The following is a 12130-nucleotide window of genomic DNA, read 5'->3' as shown; positions in this document are numbered from 1 at the left end:
TGTCAGGGGTGCCTGTGGCGGCCCAAGTGCTCTGCCAGCGAAAGCGGGCTCCAAATACAATTGTATTTGACCCCTGCTACCTCAGCATCCCAGAAATCCTTTTAGCAGAAGGTATGGAACTCACAGGGCATCCTTGGGAGAAACCAGCAGCCAAAAAAAAAAAAAAGAAGCCATTTATAGGTAGTCCTTGACTTATGACCATCATTGAGCCCAACATTTCTGTTGTTTAGTGAGACATTTGTTAAGTGAGTTTTGCCACATTTTATGACTTTTCTTGACTTTTCTTGTTAGGTGAATTGCTGCAGTTGCTAAGTTAGCAACCCAATTGTTAAGTGAATCTGGCTTCCCCATTGACTTTCCTTGGGAGAAGGTCACAAAAGGTGATCCTGTGACCTTGGGACACAGCAACGGTCATAAATATGAACCCGTTGCCAAGCATCTGAATTTTGATCACATGGCTGCAAAGGTTGCAACTGTGAAAAACGGACATAAGTCACAGTGTCGTCGTAACTTTGAGCAGTCGCTAAAGGAACTGTTGCAAGTTGAGGACTACCTGTCTTGGCCACTGTCTCTCCCGTTCTCCCAGCCAGCCAGGGCAGGAAAGGCCCAACATTGGGCTCACTCTGGAAATAGTACCAGCTCTGGAGCCTGGCCACTTTCCTTCTCGCTAAGCTTTTTGCAGCTCTGTAAATGAGAAACCTGGAGGGAAGCTTGGCCAGGAGAGGCCTCTTTTCAGAGGCAGCCTGGCCTTGCAAATTTGGGAGTAGGAAGAGGAACCACTCCCCACCTTGCAAGTGCTTCAGAGCACGGTAGGGAAAGGGGGATGTTACTGTAAATCAAGGGTGTCAAGCTCAAGGCCCAGGCGCTGAATCCGGCCTGTGGAGTCCGGCTTAGATCCGGCCCGTGGGGCCACTCTGGAAACAGTGAGGGACCGGCCCGCGGTGCCTCTGCCAATGAAAACAGTGCTCAGGAGGGTTGCACACGGTGGCCCTTTTTGCTGGTAGAGGGCTGCAGGAGGCCATCACAGCCGAAAATGGAGCCCGAGGGGGAGGCTCTGTTTTCGCTGGCAGAGCGCTTAGCAAAACAAACTACTAGCAAAAGTGGATCCCCGGGCCATTCGACATGAGTGCCATCAAGCTGGCCACGCCTACCATGGCTGCCACCACCCTGGCCCCTCGAGGCCAAACACAACCCTGATGCGGCCCTCAATGAAATCGAGTTTGACACCCGTGTTGTAAATGAAAAGGTGGTCGCAAGAGCAGAAATGGATAGACTTACATTGAAAATTAAACAGAAAAGATACAGAATGTTATCATGGAATGGACATGGAATTTGTTTTACCAGTGGTTGGAAAAAATGGGTGGAGATTAAGAATGTAATCTGTATTGTTAAGCAAATTAAATACCTAGACAACACAATGTTTATTAAGCACTAAGAAATGTATTATTAAATATATAAATTAATAACATATATTTTTTAAAAGGTGGCCTCAAGTAAGGTGTGCACATATCTGCTTAAGGCCAATGTTATAGCTCCCCGTGACCTCTGCCCCCACCCAGGGTCAGTGCCCACAAAAGGTGACCCCAGAGGAACTGGGTACAGCATGGACTTTGGAAACCAAGCGCCAGTATGGCCAGCAGTACTACTGTCCCCACTGGTATAGTCAGGTTAAATAGTAAAAAATTTACATATCTATAATAAAATGTATCTAATCTCTTCTGAGCAGTAATTACCATTTTGATTCACAGTTCTTCATTTATCCTGGATTTTGACTAAACACTATTCACATGTCAGGACAGAAAACTGTTTGCATCCAGGGAAAAGAGTGTCCTGTAGTTTTGACTCTCAGTTCAGTAAAATGCCCCCAAATGTCAGTGTGACATGATCTACTTCTTGTTAATAAGAAAGGCTGCTAATTTGCAGTGATTTTTCTCTTCATGCTATACTGAATAGACCTGCAGACCCTCATGTGTCCTTTGTCAGCATATAAAGAAAATATGCATCATGAGCTTCCTTTAAATGTTGAAGATAGTGGATGATTTAGCCTTCCTTGATTGTCTCTTTTCAAAACCTATTAATTTTAGTTCGATTTGAAAACTGTAAGCCCCTTTCTTGATTTTCCATTTATTTGCATTGATCTGTTCAAAGAAGCAGAATAGTAGCTGGCAAAGTATTTCTGGAAATATGTGTTTCAGGCATGTCATTGAGATAAATACCTAACCTGTTCTTTGTTTTGTTTTAAATCAGAAGATATTGGCTCTACTCAAATGGATCTTAGCTGGTGTGCATAATAGGATGTGTGCTGGATCTTTTCATGGAGACTAACAGTACTCGTGGAAAAAGATAAACAGCTAATGGCTTCTGAATCATTGGTCCCAGAGCAAGGAAAGCGTACGGTGACAGGAAGAAGGCATCAAAAGCAGGAAAGGACACCTTTGAATGGTGATGGGGAAGAAGACACATTTGTATTTGAAGCAAATGAAGCTTGGAAGGATTTTCACAGCTCTCTTCTCCATTTCTATGAATCTGGGAAGCTTTGTGACGTGACACTAAAGGTAGTGATTTATATTTTCTATATAATTTTGAATTTTTGTATGGAATTTCCCATGTATTTTGTGAAGTACTAGAAGAAGTATTTGCTTTTCATCACTTGTGTTTCCACTGATTGGGAATGAATTTCAAGCCTTTATATCGCTCTTTTTTATTTAAAAGTTGCTAGAAATCTTCTAATAGGACAGTTAGTACTTGTTGGAATCTTGCAGTGGCTCTGTAATGATGGATTTGAACACAAATGAAAAAAAACAAACAACTTTCTGTCTAATTTAAGAATGTATAACTACCATGTTTCCCCGAAAATATGACCTGCCCCAAAATCCTAGCTTGATTTTTTATGCATGCGCCCAATATAAGCCCTACCCCCCAAAATAAGTCCTAATTAAGACCCTGCCCACTCCACAGGTAAAAATTAAGCTAGAGTTGGGATGGGGAGGTGGAGCTGCCCTACCTTTGGTCTGTTGCAGCCAAGCCTCACACATCCTGACACCTGCCTTTGCCAGCCCATTTCTTCTGCAGCCGGCAAGGCTTTCCTGAAGGCCTCTGCAGCCGATAACAGAGCTTCGGATTGATCCGGAGGCCAGAGGCAACATGCGCAAGTGAAGTGACTGAGTGGATGACATCTCCCCCCAAAATAAGACCTGATGCCTTTTTTGGTGGCAAAAAAAATAAGACCGGGTCTTATTTTTAGGGAAACGGGGTTATTAGAAATTCAGTACCTAGACAAGTTCATTTAGCTCGCATGAAATATACCATTAAATGAACTTGTAGGATAAAAACTTAAGTGTACTGAGAATTTTTGCACAAATAAGGGATTTTTCCATAATCCCCATGTTAAGAGAGTGGGGGTTCTTATTTGAAATGACGAACAGGTGTGGTAACTACAATGGTTTACAATGTGTTGGACAAATAATTATAAACAGTTTATAGCTGAACAAATGTTTTTTTTAGTTTAGCAAATGGTTAAGCAGAAAAGTCATTAACATAAAAGATGTACCGCTGCATGCGTATAATTTATCATACAGCTTTTAAAAATTATAGAGGCATCAAGTAGATACAATGATAGTTTTGTCTCAGCTATCTGTAAATGAAAAGGGCAGCTGATTCAGAAACAGAATAAATCTGCTGATCATTAATTGTAAAATAAAACAGTGGCCCCCAACCTTTTGGGCACCAGGGACCGTTTCCATGAAGAGAGGCTTTTCCGTGGACCAGAGGGGGCATGGTTTCAAATGCTACCTGCATCCCACGGATAGGGCTTTGCATGGTCCAGTTTCTGGCATGCCTCGGACTGGTCCAGGGGTTGGGGACCCTTAAAATAGAAACTAATACTTCAATCATGCTCAGGTAAGAAGAAAAAAAGGGAAAACTGGAAAAATGTATACCAGTGAGATAAGTAACACTTTCTAACAGTAGAAGCAAAATGAAAATATTTGCAAGAACTTTACTGACATATTAATGAAACATACTGTATTATACATTCTATTTAATTTGTGGATCTTGTGGGTTTCTTTAAATAATGAGCCAAAGTATTTTAACTAAATAATGGAGGGCACCTGAACTCCAACTCCAATACTTATTTTGTCACCTTGCTTTGCTTTTGTAAATTCACTTTTGAAATTTGAGTTTGATCAGCTATCCTGGTATTACTAGAATGTTCTGGGCTTGAGAACATATTTTCAACCTAGGATCAGTTCTTGTGGGGTCAGAACAATATCAATAGAATGTATGTTTTAAAATGCTCCTCAGTGTTCAAGACACTGAATAAATTTATATAGCTGCAGTTGTCCCCATTTTGCTTTACGCTAAAGTGAGCTACTGTTAACATTCTCATATGTTTTACTTCCAGGTGGGCTCAAAGTTGATTACCTGTCACAAGCTTGTCCTGGCTTGTGCTATACCTTACTTCAGAGCCATGTTTCTTTCGGAAATGGCAGAAGCTAAACAATCATTGATTGAAATCAAAGATTTTGACGGTGATGCCATTGAAGACCTGGTCAAGTTTGTGTATTCCTCCCGGCTAATGCTGACAGTTGACAATGTCCAGCCTCTCTTATATGCTGCCTGCATTCTCCAAGTGGAGATAGTGGCCAAAGCTTGCTGTGAGTACATGAAGCGGCATTTTCACCCTTCAAATTGCCTGGCAGTGAGGGTCTTTGCAGAGAGTCACAACCGTATTGACTTGATGGACATGGCTGACCACTATGCCTGTGAACATTTTGTTGAAGTGGTGGAATGTGAAGACTTTGTGAGTGTATCACCTCAGCACCTTCATAAACTCTTGTCTTCAAATGACCTGAGCATTGAGAATGAAAAGCAAGTTTATTGTGCTGCTATTAAGTGGCTTTTGGCCAATCCCCAGCACCATGCTTTATGGTTAGATGAAATAGTTGCTCAGGTAAGAACCACACGAGAGTAGGATAAAAGTCCTATTAATACCTATATTGTTTTTCTCATTTTTTTTTTTTCATTTATGATGGTACTTGAAAGCAGCCGTATTTTTCCTTATGCAGCTTTGGTGATATATGTATAAACTGTGCACAATTGGTTCTCTAACTTCAGCCAAATAGATACCCTTTGCTTTTACGGTAGATTCAGTAGATTATGGTAGATTATGTCCATTTAGAATTCTTTATTGGCCAATGTGATTGGACACACAATGAATTTGTCTTCAGTGTATAAGCTCTCAGTGTACATAAAAAATACATTCATCAAGAATCATAAGATACAATACTTGGTGAAGATTGTAGGACACTAAATAAGCAATCATACTAGGAGACTGAATAATATAAATCATAAAGGTACAAGGTTATAGTCATAAGTAGGAGGAGATAAGTAATAAGAAGAATAATAGACTTGGAGACAGTATGCAAATAGATTCCATTGACCTAGCCTACACCTTCATATGTCCCGGTGTTCTCCCATCCAGGTACACATTAGGTTAGCCTAGGTCTCCAGGTTGAAAATTAGCAGCCAGAAGATTGCCACTGTTGTTACAGCTTTTGTCCAATATTGACAGTCCTGCACTATATAATTATGTAAATAACAACTTGCAGCATAGAGGTAGGATGACCAAAGAATGCTTAATAGGGGCATTGGAATTACATTTATTGTCATTTGTCCTCAAGGATATTCCTTCTCCATATAGTGCTATTAAGGTGAGACAATTTCTGTAGTTCATCTTGAAGAAATGACAGTAGCTGGTAGGGTCATTAATGGACCTGATCTTTGCTGCATGATGATTAAAATGCTTTATATTTGCAGATTTTTGGCTATTTAGCTCAAAAGATATTCAGTTCTTTCAGGACTTCTAGTGGTTTGGGTAGCATCTCTAGTCGTTCAAAGTGCTTCCTTCCAGTCTGAACTTGCATTGCAGTGTTGTCCGAATGAAATGCTCATATTGTACCCTTGCACTGGTTAAATAAAATTAAGGCTAGGTTAACCAACCAGGCTTGTTGACAAATAAAAAGGTTATTCTTGAAATTCATTGCTGATACCATGCCAGTTATCTGGTCGGAGTAGGCAAAATTCCCATATCCTTAGATAATGTAGTAAGAATGAAATTGCTCTAGCCTGGCATTCTCTCATTGATCAAAGTGAAATGGAAAGGTGTTCAGTTCGATCTTGATACTGTTCAATTCATCATTCATGTTTGTTCCCCTAGGTACGCCTCCCTCTGTTACCTGTTTGTTTCCTGATGGGAGTTGTTGCAAAAGAACAAATAGTCAAGCAGAACTTAAAATGCCGAGATTTGTTAGATGAAGCAAGAAACTACCACCTTCATTTAAGCAGTCATACGGTACCCGATTTTGAATATTCTGTTCGGACAACGCCAAGGAAACACACAGCAGGTATCTTTATTTTTTTCCTGATACACCGATGGTATAGATTTGAAAATTTCTTGTTCTGTGAAATCCTGTTAATGAGTTCAATGAGTGCTTTATTTGAAAGCCGCTGACTTTTATTAATTAATTTAAATGTTATCAAAGAAGCTACTCTCCATTTTGTTTTTTCCTGTTAGGTGTCCTTTTCTGTGTTGGAGGGCGTGGGGGATCAGGTGAACCATTTCGCAGTATTGAATGCTACTCGATAAATAAAAATAGCTGGTTTTTTGGTCCTGAAATGAACAGTAGAAGGAGGCATGTAGGAGTCATCTCTCTGGGAGGTTCGTAAGAAGAAAATTCTATTTTCAAAGAATGGTGTATTCTATTGTAGCTTATGATTCAGCCGTTCTCTCTACCCTATAATCACTGTATTTTCCGAGGAGGAAGAAAACTCTGAATTTAAGATGATTACCACAAAAGCAAAGCAAAAAAAAAGGTAGTTAGGGGGAAAAAATAGGACTAATATCCTGTATAATACACAACTTCCCACTTTTTCAACCTAGGAAATCCCCTGTAATAAATTGCTTATGAGACACGTACATTGGTTTGTGCATCACAGTCATGTCTATATATACTTGCCATAAACCACATTCCAAAAATGGCACCAGAGCAAAAATGAATTACTAATATCTATAACTTATAATTCTCCATTTATAAAATTTACCCCATCTATATATACCAAGCTCTTTCTGTCAAACAAATTTGTATTGTTTGTGTTTTTCATGTACATATGCATGCAGCAGTGCTTAAAAGTTTGTGAATGCTTTTGACTTTTTAATATTTCTGCATAAATACAGAATACATAAATTGCACCTAAAATGTGATCTGTTCTCCACACAAATCCTAAAACTAGCTAAAAATAACCAGACGAAGGAAATAAGTCAACACTTGCTCAATTTATTATTCATTTATAATAATTTAGAATATTCTGCAGCAATTTCACCTGGATTAAGTATGGATTTTGCTAAAACAGGCCTTGTATTTTTATAGGCTCCCCTTGACAGAGCCTCTGGTTTTCTTTCAGATTTCCCTTCCTTGTGTTTGGGATATCTCTTTTCCTATCCCTAAATATCTGCTTGCCAGCAATGGGCTAGTAAATAAAATTTTGCTTAATAATGCTTTTTCTTTAGAAGAAATACTCGAGAACTCACAAACATGGTGGAGATTGTTAAGAGGACTCTGTAGCAACATACTACTGGAAAATAAGAAATACAAAATGCCAGAATTAAAAAAATTATTAGGTCAAATGTCCTAATAATGACCTAATTAAATGACCTAAATAAAGAAGTCTTCATACATGGAGAAAAGATCAGAAAAGTCAAATTAATTTGAAATGATGGAAAATGTTTGTAGCTCAGGTGGTGAACATTGGCGGTGGTATTCTCCAAAGTTTCTGTTTGACATTAGTCCAACTAATCTTCTGGATAAGAGCGATGTGATCTTCTTCCAGCCAATCCATTGTCAAATGCTAAATTGGATGGATATTTGCTCCAAGAATTGTAACGATAACCTATAGATTAAATGCTTGAATAGAAAAGTAAAAAATGTGCTAATATTTACATTTGTTAACTATTTAATTCAGCAAATCATGCAAGAAGAAAGAGTTCCTTCTGGGCGAAAAAAGGAACATTTCAGTTAATTTGGCAAAACATTTGTTAACTATAACTGGCTATGTCTAGGCAGATTGTAATAGCGATAAACAGCAATAAAAATAAGATGATGAGCTACTGTCATGTTTCTTCTTAAGACATAAATTGTCTGACTATTTCAGGTAAAGTTTATGCTGTGGGTGGGCACGATGGAAATGAGCATCTAGGCAGCATGGAAGTGTTTGATACTCTCACAAATAAATGGATGATGAAAGCATCAATGAATACCAAAAGGTAGGTAAATTTGGAGGTGTGCCTTTCTTATGCAGAAACGGGTGGATTCATGTGAATCATTGTCGCATAATCTTCATGGACCAAGTATTTAAACACACTAAGTATCTTCATACTCATCATTTTTTACTTCATTTATTAATCTCATTTGTGCAGCCACCCATCCAACCAAAAGAAATTCTGGGCAGCTAACTGCAAGTAGATAAAACAACAAATATAAAAACAGCAAATATAAAGCTACACAATACCATCATCCAAAATAAATTTGCAATATGGGGAAAGAATGATGGAAATTTGAAACATAAATGAGGCTTTAAGATTAAAAGGACAAAAATCAGAAAAAGTGCAAAGCAATCGTATAATTGTCTTAAATCTGTCATTTGTAGCTAAAATTGGTTAGGAATATATTTCAGTCAATATATGTTTTTTTTTTTTAATCTAGCTTCTCAAAATTGGCAGTTGATTGTGATAAAGGAAATTAGGCAGAAGGGACATTGTAATAAATACAATTTGGGTTTTATGACATTACATGTTGACTTTTGTTACCCAAGTGAATTAAAGATAAAACTATATATACCTTAGAAGAAACACGGTGGCTCAAGTGGTTGGAACTGGGCAGGAGGTTAGCGTTGGAGACCCAAGAGCTCTTGTCCTTCACTCCAGCTCCTGCTGGGGACATGAAAGGAGCCCCCAACTGGGCGTCCCCAGGGCAATGGTGATATCACTGGTCAATCCTTTCAGCCCGGAAGTGTCTCAGTATTTCTGATGAGAGTGTAAAAATATACCTTATGAGTAAATTTGCTGCTTTATTTTTAAATATAATTGGATAAGTGACAGTCTGCTTTTTGCCAGGAGAGGAATTGCTCTCGCCTCTCTTGGAGGCCCGATTTATGCCATCGGAGGCTTAGATGATAACACTTGCTTCAGTGAGGTGGAAAGATATGACATGGAATCGGACCAGTGGAGCGGAGTTGCGTCTATGAATACCCCTCGCGGAGGAGTTGGTTCTGTAGCTCTTCTGGTGAGTCTCTTGAGCAGCCTTGAAATGGACAGCAAACATTGCCTGCCAGAGCAGAAACAGTAAAATAATATGGAGTCCTTCAACTATAACTGTATTCAATTCAGGGGCTACTTTCTGATAGTAAATAGGACATGGAATGGAATAGGTGAGGAAAATACAGCAATATAGTAGTATAAACACCTGAGACAGTTCAATATTTTTCAGAATTTAGCACTAGGTTTCAGTTTATCTAGTTGGATTACAATTGGTATTGTTTCATTATTTTTACAATTCAATGTGAGATAGTTAAACTGAGGCTGACAAAGGTAAATTAATACGTGTGATGTAAGATAAAGTATGTGTTTATGTATATAAGAATTTATAGAAACTTATTTTTCTCATTTCAGAATAATGTATATGCCGTTGGTGGAAATGATGGTGTGGCTTCTCTATCTAGTGTGGAGAAATATGATCCTTATCTTGATAAATGGATAGAAGTGAAAGAAATGGGTCAGCGGAGAGCTGGCAATGGGGTTAGTGAACTTCATGGCTGTTTATATGTGGTAGGTGAGTAATGTTCAGCCCCTTCTCACTTTTGATCCCCTTATATTCTCATAAGCTTTGCTTGAACTTCAATAACAGAAGCAGATTATGGTGAAGAGAAGACACCAGGTGTGGGGGCTGGACATGGCATGTTGAGTTACTCTGAGGACTTAGTTTGGCCAGCTAGGCTAAAAGAGTCTCTTTGGTTTTCAAACCGAATCCCTGAATGCCCAAGAGAATGAGGAGAAGAATCTTCAGCAGATTAGTTCACTTTTGGAGGGTTAGTTTTTGCTAGTCAGCAAGTTACTTGCTAGTCAGTTCCCCATCTCTCTGCTTACATGGGTTTCTACCACATGCGTGGAACATTATTATACCTGGTAATATAAATTGTAAATGGTAGGGTAAAGTAATAGCTTTTCTTGGGGTGGAAATAGTTGTGATGGGCAGTCCATCTTTTACAATAAACCTATCAATGCTTGTGTGAAGATTCTCTTAACAGATCTGTTGCATTTGGGTGCTGTTTGAATAACGGAATATATGGTATGCTTCCTATATTGTTGGGCTATAAAACCATTAACTACAACATACATACATGCATGCATACATACATACATCATACATACATGCATATATATATGCTTTTCTATATGTTCTTGTGCAGGTGGTTTTGACGACAATTCTCCACTTAGCTCGGTTGAGAGATTTGACCCTCGTGCTAATAAGTGGGAATATGTAGCAGAACTAACAACTCCTAGGGGTGGAGTTGGCATAGCAACATTAATGGGCAAAATTTTTGCTGTTGGAGGACATAATGGGAACACTTACCTGAACACAGTGGAAACCTTTGATCCAGTAGCAAACAGGTAATTTGAAGCCCTTTTTGTATTCAAAGCATTTGAAAGCCATGCTTCACAATGTGGAAGAGCTCATGCAAAGCTCTATACTGCAAATAATGCAGCTACTTTAACAATTTGTAAGGAAGGTACTCAGTACTCTTTACATTCTGTAAGGTATCAGTGGGTGATTTTTCACAGCTCTTTTGGTTTGTTCATTTCTTAATTGTCTGATTAAAAGTAGGAAGACTTTTGATACAGTCAGTTTTAATATACAATTTTCATGTTTTTTACACTACTCATCAAGCAGGTTTTTTATTTGTTTCAAATCTCTAAATTTTGTGCCTTGAATCAATCTTGAGAAGATCAAGTGTTCCTGTGTATGGAGTAACTTGAGGTATTGATTTTTAAGCAACCACTTGCTCTAGTAGAGAGGCAACATTAAGGTGTGAATTGGCATTATGCCTTACTTTTCTTCAGGATTAAGTTTGTAGCTTAAAAGCTGCATATTTAATTTTGTTTTCAAGAGTTTATATATTATTAGGGGAGAATGTGTACAAAGGTTCTAATTTCTTCTTTGTTTTCAGTGACTGATTTTTTAAAACAATTTGGTTCATCCATTGTGTCATGTCATCATGTGATTTTTGGTTCTCATTTTGGCTTAGTTTGCTATGTTAATTCAGCCATCCTTATTCAAACCATACTTTATGAGTGTGGTGTAAATCCCATCCAGTGATTGAAGTCATATGTTGTCATAAATTATAATTTATTTAATTGTAGTTTTTTGGGTGCATCTCTGCTATACAACAAGCTCAGTCATAATTTATGAACCACGGTTTCACAACAATTCACATTTTGCTGAAATGGCTTAGAATTGGTGTGATTTCCAATCTCTGTCTAAAATGATCTTTACTATTCTAACTTCAGAAAATTTTTCTTCGTGTGCTTAATTTCAACTTAAGTATTTAAATAGACACCAAAATAAAAGTATTTTTAAATTGAATTGGTACCTGAGATTGAGATGTATTTAGCCTGCAAGCTAACTTTTTTCACATTAAGATTAGGAAAAGGCAAAGCAACTTGACTTGCATTTCTTTTTCTTTTCTTTTCTTTTAGATGGGAGCTTGTGGGCTCCGTGTCTCACTGCAGAGCTGGGGCAGGAGTTGCTGTGTGCGCTTGCCTAAGCAGCCAAATTCGTGATATGGGTCAAGGTTCTAGCAACGTGGTAGACTGCATGTGAATTTGGGTTGAAGCCTGCAAAGGTTGTGAAATGCTTTAAGCCTCCTCCTCCTTGTACAAAGACTTCTGAATGTTTGAAGCAATATATGTAAATATACTAGGATAGTTTTTGTATGAAAATCTGAGTGCTGTGGAAGTTTTAAAATATTTACTTACAATAAAAACTTGAAAAAAAATTAAAGAAGGGTTCAACAAAAA

The 12130-nt window shown here is 38.2% G+C and overlaps 1 protein-coding gene across 2 annotated transcripts; it reads left to right on the top strand.

Annotated features, from left to right (window-relative positions):
* The first annotated feature begins 2354 nt into the window (after positions 1-2354).
* On the top strand, positions 2355-12130 carry KLHL8 (kelch like family member 8). Of its 2 annotated transcripts, none has more exons than XR_015749166.1 (9): positions 2355-2555; positions 4403-4951; positions 6218-6404; positions 6575-6718; positions 8209-8320; positions 9170-9338; positions 9725-9880; positions 10522-10723; positions 11810-12130. XR_015749166.1 is itself a non-coding variant. In XM_087962847.1 (9 exons), the coding sequence occupies exons 1-9, from the start codon at positions 2355-2357 to the stop codon at positions 11931-11933; spliced, it is 1848 nt and encodes a 615-aa protein (XP_087818973.1). In that variant the 3' UTR covers positions 11934-12130. The 2 variants fall into 2 exon arrangements, 1 of the variants encoding a protein (XP_087818973.1); XM_087962847.1 differs by having other exon boundaries at positions 9725-9884.

Source organism: Notechis scutatus, chromosome 4, assembly GCF_049901735.1.
Source record: "Notechis scutatus isolate UNSWTSFEM ecotype Mainland chromosome 4, rNotScu1.2, whole genome shotgun sequence".
Taxonomy (NCBI): Eukaryota; Metazoa; Chordata; class Lepidosauria; order Squamata; family Elapidae; genus Notechis; species Notechis scutatus.
This window is presented reverse-complemented; position numbering and strand designations above follow the sequence as displayed.